The sequence below is a fragment of the Microtus oregoni genome, unplaced genomic scaffold (assembly GCF_018167655.1).
Source record: "Microtus oregoni isolate MIOR12 unplaced genomic scaffold, Mior012 000028F_ref0000031, whole genome shotgun sequence".
In the NCBI taxonomy this organism is placed as follows: Eukaryota; Metazoa; Chordata; class Mammalia; order Rodentia; family Cricetidae; genus Microtus; species Microtus oregoni.
In genome coordinates, this window is record NW_024543087.1 from 4,922,319 (window position 1) to 4,941,238 (window position 18,920).

General features: G+C 51.2%; 1 protein-coding gene across 5 annotated transcripts in view; it reads right to left on the reverse strand.

Moving 5' to 3' along the window:
• Positions 1 to 18,920, reverse strand: part of Acvr2b (activin A receptor type 2B) — a 37,652-nt gene that overhangs the window by 7,709 nt on the left and 11,023 nt on the right. For 2 of the 5 annotated variants that reach the window (XM_041677118.1, XM_041677116.1), the window contains exons 2-11: positions 7,610 to 7,817; positions 7,222 to 7,331; positions 6,945 to 7,096; positions 6,723 to 6,866; positions 5,158 to 5,301; positions 4,741 to 4,889; positions 2,847 to 2,961; positions 1,727 to 1,865; positions 1,513 to 1,643; positions 132 to 1,017 (exon numbers count right to left, since the gene is read on the reverse strand). In XM_041677118.1, coding sequence (XP_041533052.1) covers positions 823 to 1,017; positions 1,513 to 1,643; positions 1,727 to 1,865; positions 2,847 to 2,961; positions 4,741 to 4,889; positions 5,158 to 5,301; positions 6,723 to 6,866; positions 6,945 to 7,096; positions 7,222 to 7,331; positions 7,610 to 7,817 — 1,487 coding nt within the window. In that variant the 3' untranslated portion in view covers positions 132 to 822. Of the gene's footprint in view, positions 1 to 131; positions 1,018 to 1,512; positions 1,644 to 1,726; positions 1,866 to 2,846; positions 2,962 to 4,740; positions 4,890 to 5,157; positions 5,302 to 6,722; positions 6,882 to 6,944; positions 7,116 to 7,221; positions 7,332 to 7,609; positions 7,818 to 18,920 lie in introns of those variants that run through there. The other 3 variants (XM_041677117.1, XM_041677114.1, XM_041677119.1) reach the window with 3 other exon arrangements.

Sequence of the window (18,920 nt, forward strand, 5' to 3'; positions counted from 1 at the left end):
CCAAGTTAGTATGAAGAAAACAGGCAGGCAGAGCAGCCTGGCCCCGCTCCCGGACTTTCCCAGACCCTGCCTGTGCTTGCCATTATTACTGCTCGGCCCCCAGAAGGTCCTTGCCCTCGATCCCTGGTTACCTGAGAAAACAGCCTCCATAGCCAAGGGTGTTGCTCCAAATGTGCCCAAGTCCAGTGTAGCTCCGCTCCCAACCCGCCCCAGAAACATCCTCCCTCCAACTTCGGTCTAGACCATCCTCCTTCATCTCTGTTTCCCTCTGCTGGGTCAGGATGACACCCATCAGATCCATGAAGACACATCTGCCATTTCGTAAGCTCACTGCCTGAAAAGGGAGAAACACAAAATAAAGGGGTAGGGGGACCCTCTTCTGAGCAAGGGTATGTTCATGTAACAGTCTTCAAAGGTTCCTCTAGTAGAGATTGCAGCATTGAGGTTCCTAGGACAGGAGATGGGTTTCTTTGTGTTACAGACGCTGAGACGACAAAAAGAATGCTGGGGGAACAGATCCCGAAGGACAGGAGGTGGCTGAGGCTCTTCAGCACGGCGCTGGTTCTGCATTCACAGCTCAGCACCTCAACGCCTGCTGACGTGTCCGCTGTTTGCGATACAGTAGAACAATATGCTGGTAAAAACTGATCCAATCCAAAAATAATATTATTAATAATAATTATAATAATAATAAAAGTCAAGGTAAAATAGCAGCTGCATTTTATGTGTTTGTTGGTTATATGGGATTTCCAAAACAAAACACAACTTTTTTCCTTTTGTCTTCAGATCCACTGAGTCTGGAGAGACGCTCGTATCCTAGGCTTAGATGCTGGACTCTTTAGGGGGCAGATCCACATTGGTGACGGAGGTCACCAGAGAGACTAGACAGTCCGAGGTAGTGCCGTTGACCGACCTCCTGATGAGGGACACCCGCTCCTCCACGCAGCCCGCAGAAAGGCGAGCCTCGGCATCGTGGTCCCAGCACTCCTCAATGGTCACACAGAGCTGGGCCAGGCCCTGCAGAGCCGGGGGGGGGGGGGGGGGATCCTTGTTAGGGCAGCAAGTGACGATGTGTCGGGATCAGGCAGAGCCGATGGCCCAGCCACGGCCACTGCAGGTCGATTAGAAGGCTACACACTGTAGGCCTCCATAGTCCTGCCCTCCTATCAGTCACCTCACTGAGTCCAGGCCTCCCTTAGAGACCCACAAAACTGTGCGCTAAACTTCAACACAGGAAGAAGAGGAACTCCTGTTCCCCCGGAGCAGCTGCGGCACTAAACTCAAATCAAATGGTACACAAATCCAAACACAAAGGCCCAACATTTAGCAGTTGAGCCACAGTGGGGACAAGAAGGAGGTCAGGGTCTACCTTATTCCCCACAACCTCAGAGATACATCCCTAGGGTCCAGGGAACATGGCGCCCTTTCCTTGTTCCTACGCTCCTAGGCTCCTGTCATACAAGGCAGGTCCCTTCGCACACACCCCCAGTCTCCTGAACCCCGCTCCCTCACCGGATGCTTCAGCCAGTGATCCTTAATGGTGGGCCTCATCTTCTTGTGGACAACCACCTCCTGCAGTTCCTCCAGTGAAGGGTGCTGGCCAATCTCCTCCTCAAAGGGCAGCATGTACTCATCGACAGGCCCTGAGAAGTGAGAGGCTGGTGAGATCACTCGACGTCCAGCTCCCAGTCCCCAGGCCAGGACGACAGAGTTACCACCCACTCACCGTCTGCAGCCTTGCAACGAGAAACCAGCTCCCACAGCACCAGCCCCATAGCGTACATGTCGATGCGCAGGAAGGCATCTCTCTGGAAGTTGATGGCTCCCTCCAGTACCTCAGGGGCCATGTACCGTCTCGTGCCAACCTACAGGAACACAAAGGAGGGCAGGGTCTCCAGAGACCAGCTACACTCAAATACATACTCAGCTGGGAGAACCGCGGCCTGTGTACACCAGACCGATTAAGACAGAAAGTCAAAGCATAAAGCCCTGCTCCATCAGAGTTAAGATCATAGCTGATGATAACTGTAGAAACATCACCAAGTGGAAACAGTACTGACAAACTAGCTACACGGGTCCCAGAACACCCCGACAAGCTACTCCAAGGCTTTGTGCTCTACCGAGATTACTACTTGAAGCAAAGCCAGGCACTAGGAAGGTGAGGCAAGAGATCCAAGTTCCAGCCCCGCCTGAACAACACAGAGACCCTCTAACAAACAAGGAGATGGAGAGATGGCTTAGCTCCTATGGTATTTGTCACTCAAGCATGAAATGAGTTTGGATACCTAGGACCCGCATAAAGCAGCTTGCCTGCAACACCAGCACCTGGAAAACAGGGCGAGGTCCCCAGAGCAAGCTGGTTAGACTGATGCATGAGATGCCGGTTCAAGGGAAAGACCAGCCTTCGTATGCAAGGGGGCAGGTGATCAAGCAAGACACCCAGTGAGTACCCCAGACTTCCCCAAAACTGACCCCTAAATAAAACATGCATGCATGCACGAACGCGCATACACACACACATGCACGCACACACACGCATGCATGCACACACATACACACATATACACATACACACGCACACACATGAAATGTATTTTTGAAAAATAAATAATTACAACAGAAAAAGACTAAAATACAGGAGTAGTGGCCGAAGCCCAAATGGGGATCCTGGATTGCTCAGCTGCCTGGTTAGAGGAAGCTTCGCCAACCTCCAAGCCTTGGTTTCCCCGCTGGTGAGACAAGAACCCCGGTTCTCTGAGTTCCCAGGCAGCTCCACAGTCAATCTGGCTGAGCGCAGGAGCAACAGCCCTGTGCCGGCTCCTAACTCCGCTGTCCAGACTCCTTACCTGCCCATGGGTGTCCCCTGGAGGCTTCCCCGGCTCAAACCGAACAGCCAGGCCAAAGTCTGCCAGCACAGCAGTGAGGTCACTCTTCAGCAGGACATTCTTGCTTTTGAAGTCCCTGTGGAGGCCCAGAGTCTAGCTGAAGCTCATCAACACCCAGCCCGCCGTGAGCTGGAGGGATCAGGACCCTCCTCCCACTATGGCTCTCACAGTGCTAGAGCGTGGGTGTGCAACTCCCATCTTAAACCATCCCCAACTCTCCGGGGGAGGGAGGGAAAGCTGCTTGGGAGTCCTGCACTGCCCCCTCCAGAAGGCTTCTGCCAGAGCCTGCAGAACAGGCTGTGGTGGCTGGGCAGATCCTAAAAGTCAGTCCAAAGATTCTCAGAGGACACGGCACACGAGTCTTCCGAGAAGTTCTCAATGTTTGGAAAGGAACAAGAGTCTAAAAGCTGCTTGCCACAGCTGCACGGCGGGGCAGAGCAGGGAGTGTGTGGCCTCAGCTCTGCCGCAACTCGGGGTCCTCAAGCCCCCAGTCTCCCCAACTTATCTCTCAGCCTGGCTGTGAGGATTAAACTGAGGACCACACAGACGCTTCAGGCCAGCCCTACATGTACTAGGTGCTGCTGCTAGGCTGAACCATGTGAGCAAGCGCCAACCTTTGCCTCACACACAGCCTTCTCTCACTACTATCAACACCATCGGGAACCCTTCAGCTTTGAAGCCAACAGTCAACAGGGAGGCTCATCCCTCCCTCAGTCACAGGGCCAGACTGAAGTCGTTCCGGGGCCTCCACGAAGTTGCAGTCTCTGTGCTACTGCTCCACCCACAGCTCCACCACCTCTACGGTGGGACTGACAGATCAGCTTCACCTCACCCGACTGGAACAGGGTTCAGGGAGGTGACATTTTTTGAGTGTTTGGAACAGCTACTGCCAGAGTCTTCTTTTGGGGGTGGAGGGGGTGAGAAGGGTCTCATTGTGTGGCCTTGGTTGACCTGGAATTCACTGTGTAGACCAGACTGGTATTAAACTCACAAAGCTCCACCTGCTCCTGCCTCCTTAGTGCTGAGATTAAAGGTGTGTATTATCCAGCCTGGCCCCAGTGAGTGCCAGTTAATTGCACACAACAGTGCCAAGTTAACTAGGTGGCTCTTAAGGTGAAATTCAAGGCTGGCATGATGGCTCCTGTCTATATGCCTAGAGTCTGGAGGCCATGGAGTCATGATAGCCTGAGCTATATAATGAAACGCTAACTTGAAAAAAAAAAAAAGGATGGTTGAGTGATGGTGGCACACACCTTTAATCCCAGCACTTTGGAGGCAGAGGCAGGAGGATCTCTCTAAATTCAAGGCCAGCCTGGTCTACAAGAGCTAGCTCCAGAACAGGCTCCAAAGCCACAGAGAAACCCTGTCTCGAAACACACACACACACACACACACACACACACACGGGGGATGGCTCAGAAATCCTAAAAGATCCTAAGACAGTTTTACGAGCCCTGTATCATTTCTGTAATAATCTATCGTTTGCCTTTTTAAGCTCATCCTGGGAGTAAAATGCCATCGCCATCATACATAACCAAACACACAAGCTATATACCAGCAAGCATCAGCAAACATAACCTACACAGATTAGATAAATAGAGTCCTTCTAAGGATACAAAATGCTCTTGACCAACATCTGAGAACTAGAAAGGCCAGCTCTCCTAAGCAAAGGAGTCAGCACTTCCTCATGTGCCCAGCAGAGGGCTCCAGAACACTGGCCTGGAGAGCTAGCTATCCTGGAACACAGGAAGGCCAGATTTGCTCTGACACACCACAGGGAGGCGCCTCTGGTTTCCAACACTAGCCCTCTGGGCAACCCAGCACAAGAGCAGGAAGAGCTCCTTAATCCAGGTACCTGTGGGCAATAGAAGGCTTGTGGCCCTCGCCACGGCACCAGGGCACATCCTCGTGCAGGTACGAGAGGCCTCGTGACATTGTCTCTGCCACATGACACAGTTCGTTCCAGGTGATAATGTTCCCCTTGAGGTAATCCGTGAGGGAGCCCTAAAAGAAGGCAGCACAGACTGTGGGCAAAAGCTCCAAATGCAGGACAAGATGCAACCCAACCCAGCCTCTGCAATACGCAGAATGCAGGACAAGATGCAACCCAACCCAGCCTCTGCAATACGCAGAACGGGCAAAGTGATGATTCTTGCCCCAGAAAGTGGCCCAGAGTAACAGGTGCACCTGGTACAGGGGTCATCTACCCTAATCACAAAACCACCACGAGACCCATCTGTCCGCTGGGGTCTTTCCGGCGGGGGGAGCTCACCTTGTCGTGGAAGGCTGTGATGAGCCACAGCTCCACTTCCAGGTTGGAGCCTCGCTTCTCGGCAGCAATGAACTGCAACAGGTTCTCGTGCTTCATGCCTGGCGTGCTGAAGATCTCCCGTTCGCTCTGCCACGACTGCTTGTCCTGCGGCAGGGAGGCAGCTCAGTCCTGCCCCTCGGAGCCCCACGGCAGGACAGCCACCCAACACACCCATCTCCATGCCCAGTCCCTGGCTTCCCCACCTCAGCAGCTGTAAGACACATCTGGAGAACCAGGCCAACGGCAACCCCTGAGGAGGCTGACACCAGCACCCCGATCTACAAGTGGGACCACAAATGCTGAGGAGGTACCCAGGGTCAGTCCGCAAGCACTTGATTTGCTAAGCAAACTGGGCAATAGCTACTTGGGTTGCCTGGTGTCTGAAGCCTCTGAGGAGATCATAAAGTCAAAAACCAAACTCAGGACCCAGGGAGATAACTCAGGAGGTAAAGTCCTGCCTGACAAACACGAAGACCCAAGTTCGGATCCCCAACAGCTACACGCCTTTAATCCCAGCACTCGGGAGGCAGAGGCAGGCGGATCACTGTGAGTTCAAGGTCAGCCTGGTGTACAAGAGCAACCCCAGTGCTGGAAGCAGGAGGGGCAGAGATGGAGGATCCCTGGGACTTGCTTGCCAACTGGCCTATCCAATCAGTGAGTCCCAGGCTCAGTGAGAGTCCTTGTCTTGAAAAAAATTAAAAAGTAAGACGCTGGAGAGATGGCTCTGAGGTTAAAAGCACTGGCTGCTCTTCCTGAACACCCAGGTTCAACTCCCAACACAACATATACAGGGAGGCTCACCACTGTCTGTAACCCCAGTCTCACGGATCCAACATCCTCTTCTGGCCTCCACAGGCAACAGGTATGCATGTGGTAAGCAAAGACGCATGCAGACAAAACACCCATACACATAAAAATAAATACTTCTTATTAAAAATAAAGCCGGGCGATGGTGGCGCATGCCTTTAATCCCAGCACTCAGGAGGCAGAGGCAGGCGGATCTCTGTGAGTTTGAGACCAGCCTGGTCTACAGAGCTAGTTCCAGGACAGGCTCCAAAGCCACAGAGAAACCCTGTCTGGAAAAACCCAAACAATAAATAAATAAATAAATAAATAAATAAATAAATAAATAAAAATTTTGTGAAGTCTACGGAGAAACCTTGTCTCAAAAAACCAAAAAATAAAAAAATAAATAAATGAATAAAAATAAAAAAATAAATTTGTGAAGGGCAGAGAGCCAGGCATGGTGGTACACACTTTTAACTCCAGCACTGAAAGTGGGAGTGGAGGCAGGTAGATCTCTGTGGGTTCCAGGCCACCAGGACTACATACTGAAACACTGTCTCGAAAAAAAAGGTGGGGTGTAATAAAGGAAAAACTCAGTGTCAAACTCCAGCTTCCACACACAGACCTGTGCAAACATAAACATGTAAACCACATACATAACATGGAAGTAAAAGCGAAACCCCAAACCAGCATGGGTCAAAGTTTGGACCACGGAGAGAGAAGATGGCCTGAACACTCACCTGCAGTGGGAAGATCTTTACAGCCACGAAGTCATTCATGAGCTGAGCCTTCCAAACACAGCCAAAGCGACCCCGAGCCTTGATCTCCAGCAGCTGCAGCGGCTTCAGGCCCACCAGAGGGGATGGGGGTGGAGGTCCGGGGTCCTGGGAAAGCAAGGACTAAAAGGAGTCTGTCCAGCAGTCCCTCCTCCCTGCCCTGCCCCCACGCTGACACCGGCTCACCTCATGGACATCCACGTGGCCGTAGGGAGGCTTGCGATGCCGATACATCCAGAAGGCCAGCAGGATAATGAGGGAGAGGCCCCCAATGGGCAGCAGCGAGTAAGCCAGTACCGTGAGCAGGGTGGGGGCTGTCGGGGGTGGCTCGTAGGTGACTGGGAGACACACGGAGCCCTGTGTCACACAGTCCGCCCATTCCAACACTCCAGTAGGTCCTGTAGCCACTCCCCACTGGCTCCAGGGTGCCCCACTTAGACCCCTCTTCCCACGGGCTCCTCACCTTCTGGGCCTCCAGGCTCCGGCAAGTGGGTGAAGCGCTCGTTGCAGAAGTTGCCTTCACAGCAGCAGAAGTACACCTGGGGGTTTTCCTCAGTGGCCACACACTCCTGCCTGAAGGCCCAGAGTCCACATTACAAACTCTGGGACAGGGAAGGCAGGACTCTCCCGGCCCCTCCCCACAGACAGAGCAGCTCCCGGGAACACCAGCAAGCAGGGTTCACCCTCTTCCCTTGTAGAGCGACCCAAGTCTAAGAGGGACAGCCAGGTTAGACAGACACTGAAATGCTGCCTGAGTTCATCCTGGGCACGGCAACACAAGCCGTTTTCCAACTCAGGTACCCTGAGATCAGGGGGTGACTTCAGCAGCAGGAACGCGCCCCCTCGCATACCTGTCGTAGCAATTGAAGTCATCCAGCCAGCAGCCCTTCTTCACGAGTTCGATAGTGCCCGAGCTGTTGCGCCAGGAGGCGTAGCAGTGCAGCCGCTTGTCCTGCTCGCCCTCACAGCGCTCCAGGCCGCTCTGGTTGGTGCGCTCTAGCTCCCAGTTGGCGTTGTAGTAGATGCACTCCCGAGTCTCAGCCTCCCCGCGCCCGGAACCTGCGCCCCCCAGAGAGAAGCTGAGCACTGGCCAGTGACACCTGGAGAAGACAGCAACCCACCCCTCTGCCCTGACACTGGACCCTCACCACCCACACCCAGCACCTGGAGGACCAGGCTAGGGTTTTCTTCCTCCATTCCCTGCCCACACCAGCCCATAACCACGGAACTCCCCGCACTCGTTCTTGTCTGGTACTGCAGAACATCTAAGCTTATCCGAAAAGAGGAAAGCTCCCGGGGTCACTAGGGGACATTTTTCTCAGACAGGAGGGCTAAGCTGCAATCACAGATCAACTTTGCAGCTGGGTTTGCCACACCCACCCACTCTTACACATTCTTTCCCCAACAGGAGTTCCATCCAGATAGCTGAACACTCCTCCACATAGCCTATTCACCCAACCCGTCTGTCATCAACCCAACCAACCAGTCACAGCACCCACAAAGACCCCATTAGACTTTGGGTGCAGGATGAAAAAGAGTACACAAGAGCCAGAGGAGGCCGGCCCTGTCTTGGTCCCTCATGACAAGGGGGTGGTATTTACTACCTCACTTCCAGAACCCTGTGAGGAAACCCTAAAGGAAAGTGTATTAATTTGGCCTGTCCACACCCCGCTTCCTCTAACTGCCAGCAGACCTGAGGGCGGCAGCACGATAAGCTCCTGATTGAATTCCAGGGCCCAGTGCAGAGAGGGGGGTCCTGACTGGTTATTCACAGAGGAGTCTTCACTACGGCAGGTCAGGTCGCAGCCACCATCACATCTCCCAACCATGGTAGGAGGCTCCTTCCAGGGTGTCCCAGACTCGGGCAAACAGCCAATCTCAAAGTGTTAGGCAGGACCCACAAGTTCAAATGGTACCCAATCAGAATGGCAGTACCCAGCCTAGCCCAGATAAAAGGTCTCAGGATCCAGAACAGGGCTCAAATAAAGGTAGGCACTGGCTTCTCCCAACCAGGACCTCACTCACAGAGACACACGCTAGCGTCCCCAGTCAGGAATCTGTTCAAGCACAGGGCTTACATCTGTGAGCAAGATTCTGAGGGGGAGAGTGCAGGCTTTAAAACAAAGCCTGAACAAGTGCCCAGAGCCTGGGAGGCATGTTTATTGCCGACATACCCCAAGCTACTTGTGGCAGTAACTGGCAATGGAGCTCAGTAAAGTACCCAGTCCAGAGAGAGCTACTTCTCTCCAACCTGGACGAGCAGCCACGTTAGCATGGAGTTCCTGACATGTCCAAAAAGCGTGTGAGTAAAACAGTCCAAACAATGCCCAGGAGGAAGTGAAGTGTTGGCGCCACGAACACTTGGACGAGGAGAAGAAACTATTATTATTAATTATTTGTGTGTGTGTGTGTGTGTGTGTGTGTGTGTGTGTGTGGTCTTTTGAGACTCGGTTTCTCTGTGTAGCACTGACTGCCCTGGAACTCACTCTGTAGACCAGGCTGGCCTCAAACTCAGAGATCGGCCTGCCTCTGCTTTTTCTGGGATTAAGACATGCGCCACCATGCCGAGCTGAGAAGTAGAAGATTGTTCATTTGTATGTGTCCTCAGCCATTGCTTCCTAGATGCTCAGCTTCCCCCACAAGACTGGAAAGCTGACCCCGAACACATGGGTAGGCGCACATGGGCCGAGTTCTGTGGGTACACTGGTTAAGGACTTTGAAAAGAAGTGGCTAACAAGGCTAGGTGGCCTCAGTGTGAAGCACTGCCCCTGCAGACGCTGAGGACAGACCACGGGCATCGTGGATGTGTGGCTCCATGAAGCCTAGGCTCAACCTCCAACTCCGGAGGGCATCCACCTCCACTGTGACAGCAATCAGCCCCTTCTTCAGGGTCGGGAGTCACAGGGGAACAATACACACAGAGGGGCCTGAGGCTGCTCCAGCTCCTCTCTCCAGACCACGGTCAGGCAGGAGTCCCTCTGGCACTTCCTGGGAAGTCCACCCAAAGGCTCAGGATGTCACCTGAGCAACTGACCAGACCCCTCAGACTCCAAATCCCGCTCTGCAGCTTTGCCTGCTCTCCTAGCCACTCTGTGGAGCGGTGACCGACAGCCCCTGCCTCCTAGGGTTGTGGTGATCCTTCCAGTCCAGACCTCACACCAAGCCAGCCTGCAAGCCTTGCAACCCATGTGACATTCCACACCCCTCCCACACCACACCCAGGTTGCTGCCAGCTGGAGACCCAGGGGCCTCCCACGTCCTCTCTCCTCCTAGGCGCGCTCTCTCTCTCTCTCTCTCTCTCTCTCTCTCTCTCTCTCTCTCACACACACACACACACACACACACACACACACACTGGCTATTTACAGCCAATGGCAGAATTCCAACCACAAGGCCACCTAGCCTTTTAATAGATGAAGGCCTCCCGCCCACACCCCCTGCAGTCAGGTCAGGAGTCTCTTCAACTGGCCTTCCCTGCTCACCCATCCCACCAGTCCCCAGGACCACAGCCAAGGCAGCTAGGGATGGGGAACCTGGAGGAAAAGGGTGGGCGAGGCTGCAGCATGAGAAACACACGCACAGTGCATGTGCATGAACACTGTGGGGCAGACACTGGGGAGGAAAGCCCAACAAGTACCTACAGTTTACCTTAGAATCCACCACCCAGGAGCTGAGGACACAGCTCAGTGGTTAAGAGCCCTTATTCTTACAGAGGACAGCATCCACCTGCAACTCCAGTTCCAGGGGACTCCAATGCCCTCTTCAGGCCTCCATGGGCACTGCACATACATGGTACACATGCATGCAAAATAAAAATACTCAAAAAATAAAATCTTTTTTTTAAAAAAAAAACTAGGCAGATCTCTGTGAGTTCTACCTGTAGGTGTGTGCCAAGCAAACACCCACTTGGCACTTAGCTAGCTCATGCCACACCCTGAGCACTCTACAGATCACAAGAACCCCAAGGGGCCACCTCACAGAGGCAGAACTGACGCACAGTGGCTCTGCAGCTACTCCCTTAAAGTCCCGTGCTTCAGTAGGCCCGCCAGTGTGATCGCCAGTGTGATCTCACCCTAACTCCGCTGTCCTCCAGCTGGACCCTCAGGCTATGGGCAGCAGTGACGTAAGCACCACAAAGCTGCCCAACCTCTGTGGGCATTTCCTCTCAGACACGCTGCGACATCCTTCTCCAGAATAGCTACACCGGTTTGTGAGCAGCTTCCCTGGTCAGAGCCTCATCCACGCTCCCGTGACACTGATGGCACCTGCCCGACTACAAACCTTTCCAGGGAACCATTCCCATTTCCCTCTGTGTGGAAAGGCTGGAGAGCTGGCTCAGCAGTTAAGAGCACTGCCTGCTCTCCCAAAGGTCCTGAGTTCAACTCCCAGCAACCACCTGGAATGTGAGCTGGTGCCCTCTTGAGAAAGCGACCTGGTCAGACTTCTCATTAACTTAGACGATGAGACCCAACATGGACAGGTTCAATAGAACTGCTGTATACCTTGTATACTTCAGCATTGCCAGGGCATAAATTTCATTTTCTAACTTTTGGAAAGTCTATGTTCTTGGGAATACCCTGCTGATAACTGCATCCCACCCCCACCCCAGCTTGTCACGTCACAAAGAAGGATGCCTGTCTGGTGCTAAGACGCCTAGGACGTTTCCTGTGTTTTCCCAGGTTCTTTTCCTGCCCACTTCTATTTTCTACAATTCAATCTAATGCTTTCTTAAAACCAGACATGTGTTCTAACAGTCATGATTTAATTTTTTTTAATTCTTTTTCTTTTTTTCCTTTCCAGTTCTGGAGATCAAACAGCACTTCACGCAAGCTAACAAGCTCTACCACTGTACTGCGCTTAAAATGTCCTACGTTGCCACTTTGACCTGGAAGGGAAAGTTCACTTCTAGTAAAGTACCTAGTCTGAAGTGTAGCGCTTGGGCTGTAAGTCTGAGGCAATCAGCCTTCCTGCCATCTCTCCCTGGAAGTGGTTTAACTCCAATACCTTTCCGTTTTCATTAATATTTGATCCTCATGGGAATAAAATTTTAATGTTTTATATTCAGTATTTAATATTTTTGCTGCCTGTATCTATCTCCAGAACATTATTTGTGGTTTTTACAGCCAAGATTGCTTTTTTGCTGCTACAATGGGATCTTGAGACTAGATATATTAGCTACTTCAGGATTTATTCTAGCTTATCGCTTGAGGGGAGGAAGTCTGCAGGGATGCTTGCATCAGAGGCAGGAGTGTGAGGACGCTTACAAGAAGGGCGGGGGCATAAGGATGCTTGCAGCAAGGGCGGGGGTGTAAGGACGCTTACAGCAAGGATGGAGGCGTAAGGATGCTTGCAGCCAGCATGGGCACAGGTGTGAGGATGCTTGCTCACTGGGATGGTCCAAGAAGTAGTGACAAGGTTTAGAAGTAGGGTTGAGCTACCAAACCTTAAGGCCACCTTCAGTGACCCGCTTGTGGCTAAGCTGTGACTCCCAAGCGCTCCAGAACTGGTGAAAACAGCAGCACTAGGGAATAGGAAACAGTATTCCAACACATGAGCCTACAGGGGACAGGTCACACACCACAACGAGATTTCTTACTGTTTGGGGATTCAAATGCTACAAACGTTTTGCTTGGGCTTTTCTTTTTTTCCAGGATACAATCTTATCTCTGGCTGGCCTCAGACCTGCGATCCTATCCTAACCTCCCTGGATGAGTTGTGTGCCACCACCTCTAGACTTGTATCGGAAACTTAATCCTCGATGCAAAAAGGTTGAGATGAACGGGGGAGGGTGGCGGTGGTGGCGCACGCCTTCATCCCAGTACTTGGGAGGCAGAGGCAGGTGGATCTCTCAGAGTTCGAGGCCAGCCTGGTCTAAGGCTCAAAGCTACACAGAGAAACTGTCTGGAAAAGAAAGAAAGAAAGAAAGAAAGAAAGGAGGGAGGGAGGGAGGGAGGGAGGGAGGGAAGAGAAGAGAAGAGAAGAGAAGAGAAGAGAAGAGAAGAGAAGAGAAGAGAAAAAAGGAAAGGGGGATGGGTCATGAGGGCCCTTACTTCATAGGTGGATTAATTAGCAAGAGTGGGTTGGTGATCATGGGGTAAGTTATAAACAGCCTCCTCACTCTCCCGCCATGTGACTCCTTCTACTGCATGAAAGATCGCTAAGGCTCCCATAAATGTTAAAGCCACGCTCCTCACCTACTGACAGACTGTCCATGTGTGGTACTGCTACAACAGCAGCAACGGGCTAAAATACCCACGTTAGCTTCTTTCTCATCACTGCGACCCTAACAAACAACCTAAGGGAGAAAGGGATTGATTATTTGGGCTCCTGGTCCATCACAGCAGGTGAGGTGCTGAGCCTGGAAGCCAGTCCATAGCTAGCTTTCTCCTTTTCTCTTTTTAATTTAGTCCTGATCCAGGGTGGGCCACCCGAGTCCAACCTCCCTGGAGATACCCTCAGACACATCCAAATGTGTGCCTCCTTAATGGTCTTGGTTGCCTCTTAGCCCAATCTTGCTGACGGTGGAAATTAACGATCACCTACCTGCCCCCCTTTCATATTGTCCAAGTCATGTCTCTTGGTAATTCTTTAAGATCTCACTCCCAACCCACCGTTTCTTCATTTCACTGTCTAATGTTTCTCACTTTCTTTTTAATTACTTATTGTTTCATGTGCACTCGTTTGCCCGCAGGCTTATCTGTGTGAAGATGTCAGATTCCCTGGAACTGGAGTTACAGGGAGTTGTGGGCTGCCAGGTGGGTGCCGGGAACTGAACCAGGTCCTCCGAAGAGCAGCAGTGCTCTTAACTACTGAGTCATTTCTTCAACTCCCTTATTTTTATTTTGTAAGACACGGCTTCTCTCTGAAGCCCAGGCTATCTTGGAAGTCACTAGGCAGAACAGGCTGGCCTTGAATTCAGAGTTCCACCTGCCTATTCCTGTCAAGAACAGTACCAGGCTTGCAAAGTATACACAGAACCCAGGGTTTGATGCCCAGCACCTAGAAAATAAAGAATAAAATAAAAAAAAGCCCCACACCTGTGTGTGTGTGGACCAGGAACAGAATGCAGGACTCCGGGACGGAGAGCAATGCCCTGACACCAGACCATCTCCACAGCCATCGCCACCATCCTGGGCCAATTCTGATACTCTGCTCTTTGGTCACTTCCAGATCCCCTCTCATTTATTTTTTACTTACTTTTATTATTTTTAATTGTGTGAATAAGTGCAAATGAGTATAGATGAGCTTCAAAGTCAGAGGCATTGGGTTCCCCTGGAGCTGAGTTAGATGTGATTATGAGCCCTGCATGGTGCTGGGAACTGACCTTGGGAACATCTTTAATTTGATTTAGAGTTTCCCAGAACAGGATGATAGGAACTTTTCTAACTTCCAGTTCATGCTTAGAGTGACAGATTCTTAGAGGAACTGCTCATGCCTCCATCCGCTCCCCTTTCGCCCTAGGCTGAGACAATATATGATCTCGCTGCTTTGTCAGCCACAGGCTGCATGGTCTCACTAAAGGCAGGACGCCAAGGAAGCTTAAGGCAGGAGGCCCCAACCTCAATTCAATGTCTACTGAACCCGTGTCTCTAATTTATGGAAATGGGCAAGATTACAGGAATGAGCAATTTTTAGCAAGGTGTGTGTGTCTGTGTAAGAGTATATGCCCGGGGCTGGAGATCTGGCTCAGAAGTTAAGAGCACTTGACTGCTCTTCCAAAGATCCTGAGTTCAATTGGTGGCTCACAGCCATCAGTAATGAGATATGGTGCCCTCTTCTGGCCTGCAGCAGACATGCAGACAGAATACTGTATACATAATTAATAAATAAATCTTTTTTAAAAAAAAAAGAGTAGGGGGCTGAAGAGATGGCTCAGTAGTTAAGAGCATTGCCTGCTCTTCCAGAGGTCCCAAGTTCAATTCCCAGCAACCACATGGTGGCTCACAACCATCTGTAATAAGGTCTGGTGCCCTCTTCTGGCCTTCAGACGTACACACAGACAGAATATTGTATGCATAATAAATAAATAAATATTTTTTTAAAAAAAAAAGAGTATGGGCTGGAGAGATGGCTCAGCAGTTAAGAGCATTGCCTGTCTTTCCAAAGGTCCTGAGTTCAATTCCCAGCAACCACATGGTGGCTCACAACCATCTGTAATGAGATTTGGTGCCCTCTTCTGGCCTGCAGGGATACAGGCAGGCACAGTACTGTGTACATAATAAATAAATAAAATTTAAAAAAAAAAAGAGTATATGCCCTAAAACTGGGCGGTACTGGCGCACGCCTTTAATCCCAGCACTTGTGAGGCAGAGGCAGGCAGATCACTATGACTTCGAGGCCAGGCTGGTCTACAAGGAGAGTTCCAAGACAGCCAGGGCTACACAGAGAAGCCCTGTCTCAAAAAAACAAAAAAGAAAAAAAAATCAAAACAAACACGTGTACCTGCTGTGCACACGAGTACCATGGAGGTCAGGGGTGCATGTAAGATTCCCCAGAGCTGGTGTTACAGGAGTTTGGGAGTCATAGGATGTGGTGCTAGGAACAGAACTCGAGTCCTCCGGAAGAGGCAGAAGTGATGAACAAACAAGGGACCACGTCTGCAGCAGAGGACAAACAAGCGAGGCTGGTGGAGGGGCACGGCGTGTCCAGCATCTTCATGCTCTTCCCTCGCGTTCCCACGCACGCAGCTAGCTACTGCTCTTAGCTTTTCAGACTTTGCCACTCATTTGTCCACTATAAATGCCACAGAGAACCCAAGAGCATTTCCCAAAGCGACAGGAAAAAACCAGGACACCTCACATCACCTCTAGACCAGACTTCATCAACAAGTCCCTGACAGCACTGTTCCACAGAACAGGGTGTGGTCCAGGGCCTTCTGCCAGCCCTATAATTCCTGAAGAACACTGGCATGTGCCCGCCCTACCAGGTGAACACCGGGACTACAGGAATACATCCTGACTCCGCTGCACAGAGAGCTTTACACCAAAGCTGAACCCACAGAAAGGAAAACTCAGAGCTGGGGAGTGGACAGAGAAGAGGAACTGACCACACAGACCCCCCGACTGGCCATGGACAAAGCTGGGCATCAGGACTCCTCCACCACAGAAAACATCCAAGCCTTGGCACTCATGGCATCAAATGTCACCGTAACAATTAAGTAAAAAGGAATTCAAAGACAGAGGATGGGCCCGTTCGGGCAATCAGACCCCGACCCTCATGGCTGGAGGCTGCCTTGCCCAAACCGGTAGAGACGACTAATTCCTGGAGGCATATAACAGACTCTGGGCCAAAAGGAGCAGGCCACCTCAAGCCGGAGGCACACTGAAACAGAGTGAAGAGGGCACAGCAAACATAGGCACTTAGCTCTCATAGCTGAAGCTCCCAGGACCCAGCCTATCACCCTCCACACAGACCAGAAGGTCCTCCTCAGCAGAATCTAACTGGCTCCCCAAACTATCTAATCAGATCTCCACCTATAGGCTCAGCGCCCTCAACCTGCATTCTAGCCCATCCTTAACCTAAATGGCACATGCTAAAGAGCAGGGATAGGAAACCAGAAGGGCAGGGCTGGAGAGATGGCTGAGCCGTTAAGAGCTCTTCCAGAGGACCCGGGTCCAATTCCCAGCACCCACATAGCAGCTCACAACTGTCTGTAACACCCACAGACAGACATGCAGGCAAAACACCAATGAACATTAAAAAAAGAAACCAGTAAAGAAAACATTTTACCCCTATAAAAAGTAGGATAGACAGCAGTGTGTGTCTGTGTGTCTGTGTGTGTGTGTCTGTGTGTCTATGTGTACACAAATGTCTAGTAAGAAAAAAGTGCTGCCTACAACGGGTAAGTAAGCTGACTGACTGACCTTCCAACAACGAGTACCTGCAAGCTAGAAGACAATACAGTAAGACAAAGCTTCCTACTCACAGATCCACACCCAGGTAACTATCAGTGAACTGCAGAGGCAGAAGAGAAAAAAGAAAAAAAGATTCGAGGTTGGGAGATGGCTCAGTGATTAGAGTACAGGCTGCTCTTGCAAAGCACCCAGGTTCTATCCCCAGCACTCACATGACTGCTCACAACCATCGGGAACTCCAGTCCCAGGGATCCGATGCTCTCTTCTGACCTCTATGGGCACCAGGCATGCATATATACATGCAGGCAAAACACTCATTAAAAAAGAAAGAAAGAAAGAAGAAAGAAAGAGAGGAAAGAAAGAAAGAAAGAAAGAAAGAAAGCCGGGCAGTGGTGGTGCACGCCTTTAATCCCAGCACTCATGAGCCAGAGGCAAGCAGATCTCTGTGAGTTCGAGGCCAGCCTAGTCTACAAGAGCTAGCTAGTTCCAGGCAGGCTCCAAAGCTACAGAGAAACCCTGTCTCGAAAAACAAAAAACAAAAACAACAGAGAAAGAAAGGAAGGAAGGAAGGAAGGAAGGAAGGAAGGAAATCTGCCTCCACCTACCTTTTATCAAAATGTACTGGCACCTAGTTGGGGGGGAGCATGCGTTTAATCCCAGCACTCGAGGCAGTTGGATCTGAGTGAGTCCAGGACAGCCAGGGCTACAAAGACCCTGTCCACAAACAAACAAACAAACATAGTTCTGAAGAGCTGGGGAATAGCTAAAGTTGAGGGCGTGTACTGCTCTTGGAAAGGACTGGAGCACAGATTCAGACATGCACACACACATAATTAAAAAAAAAAAAAAAATATATATATATATATATATATATATATATATATATATATATATAGTAATAAAGGGTAGACGCCACCAAAACCAGGGATAAAGCAAGAAGGAAAACAGAAACAAAACTTCAAGTTGCAAACACAGATGTAACTGATGAGTATGTTCTGGGTGGTGGTGGTGAAAATCGCAGGATGAGAAACCAGGCGAGGATGGGAACCCTCTAGCTGAGCCCAGAACTATGCCGGGTGGAGCAACTCCACACCAGCAAACAAGCCCCAAGGAACTGGTCAGGTATGTCAGCGGCTGCTCACCGCAGAGAAATTCATTCCGTCAATAGAATTACCTGTTGTAACAAACTCAAACAGCAGCAGGTGGCACCAGCAAAATCAATGTCTTTGAGAGGAACAGAGCAGAATCTAGAGTCTCTGTAGCTGCCATTCACTACATGGATATTATCCCCATTTCAGTGGCTGTAGGCCAGCCTTAAGACAACTGATGCAGGAATTAGCAAAGAGGCTAAACTAACACATTTCCAACGCGCAGAACAAATGCATCTGGGGGCTGTGGGGCCAGCCAGCTCAGCTGGGAGAGCTGCCTAGTCCTAGCCTGCAAATCCACACTCTTCCTAGCTACACAACACCTGTCCTTCAGTCCTTCAGAAAAGGGACTGGCCCTGGTTAGCAGAGGAGGAAGGCCCTGGTTTAATTGTGTGTGTGTGTGTGTGTGAGAGAGAGAGAGAGAGAGAGAGAGAGAGAGAGAGAGAGAGAGAGAGACGCTTAATTTAAAATTCACAAGGGGCTAAAACTTTATGACAGTTTGGATCTGAAGCTTCCCCTGCAGAGGTGGTGGCGGCGGGGGGGGGGGGGGGGGGGGGGGGGGGGGGGGGGGGGGGGACGGACGGACCATCCCCAGCTGGAGACAGACACTCAGGAAGCAGAGCTCAGCAGCCCTGGGTAGTGCTCAGAGGGAAGTGCCCTTGGGGACGAATCTCACTGGCCCCTTTCCCCCCTTCTTCCCTAGCTCTCCTGACCGCTCTGAGGTAAGCAGCTTCCTCCCACCCTTCCAAGTCACTGCCTCCTCACAGACCTAAAGCATCAGCGCCAAGCTATGTCAGAAGGAGCAGCGTCGCTGTTGAACAGGGATGTGATGACCCCAATCTGCAGCGCACCCAGGTCGGCTTCTGCTGGTTGTGTACTGAAAGCCATTGCCGGTCACTAAAACTGGGCAACAGTAGAAACAAACTGAGGCCTAGGAGGCGGTAAAGCCTCCAGAAGGCATTGCTGGGTGCTTCTGGCTGACAATAAAGACATTATTAGCCTCAGAACATTTTAATTCAACATTAGGATTTGTCTGGCTCTTTGAATAACAAATTAAAAAGGGCTGACTGTACCCAGCCCTTGCTCAGTACTGGGCCTCTTGTCTTCCCAGTCTCACAAGACTGTCACGCTCAGCAGCAGCCTGGGCTCTTGACTGCCCC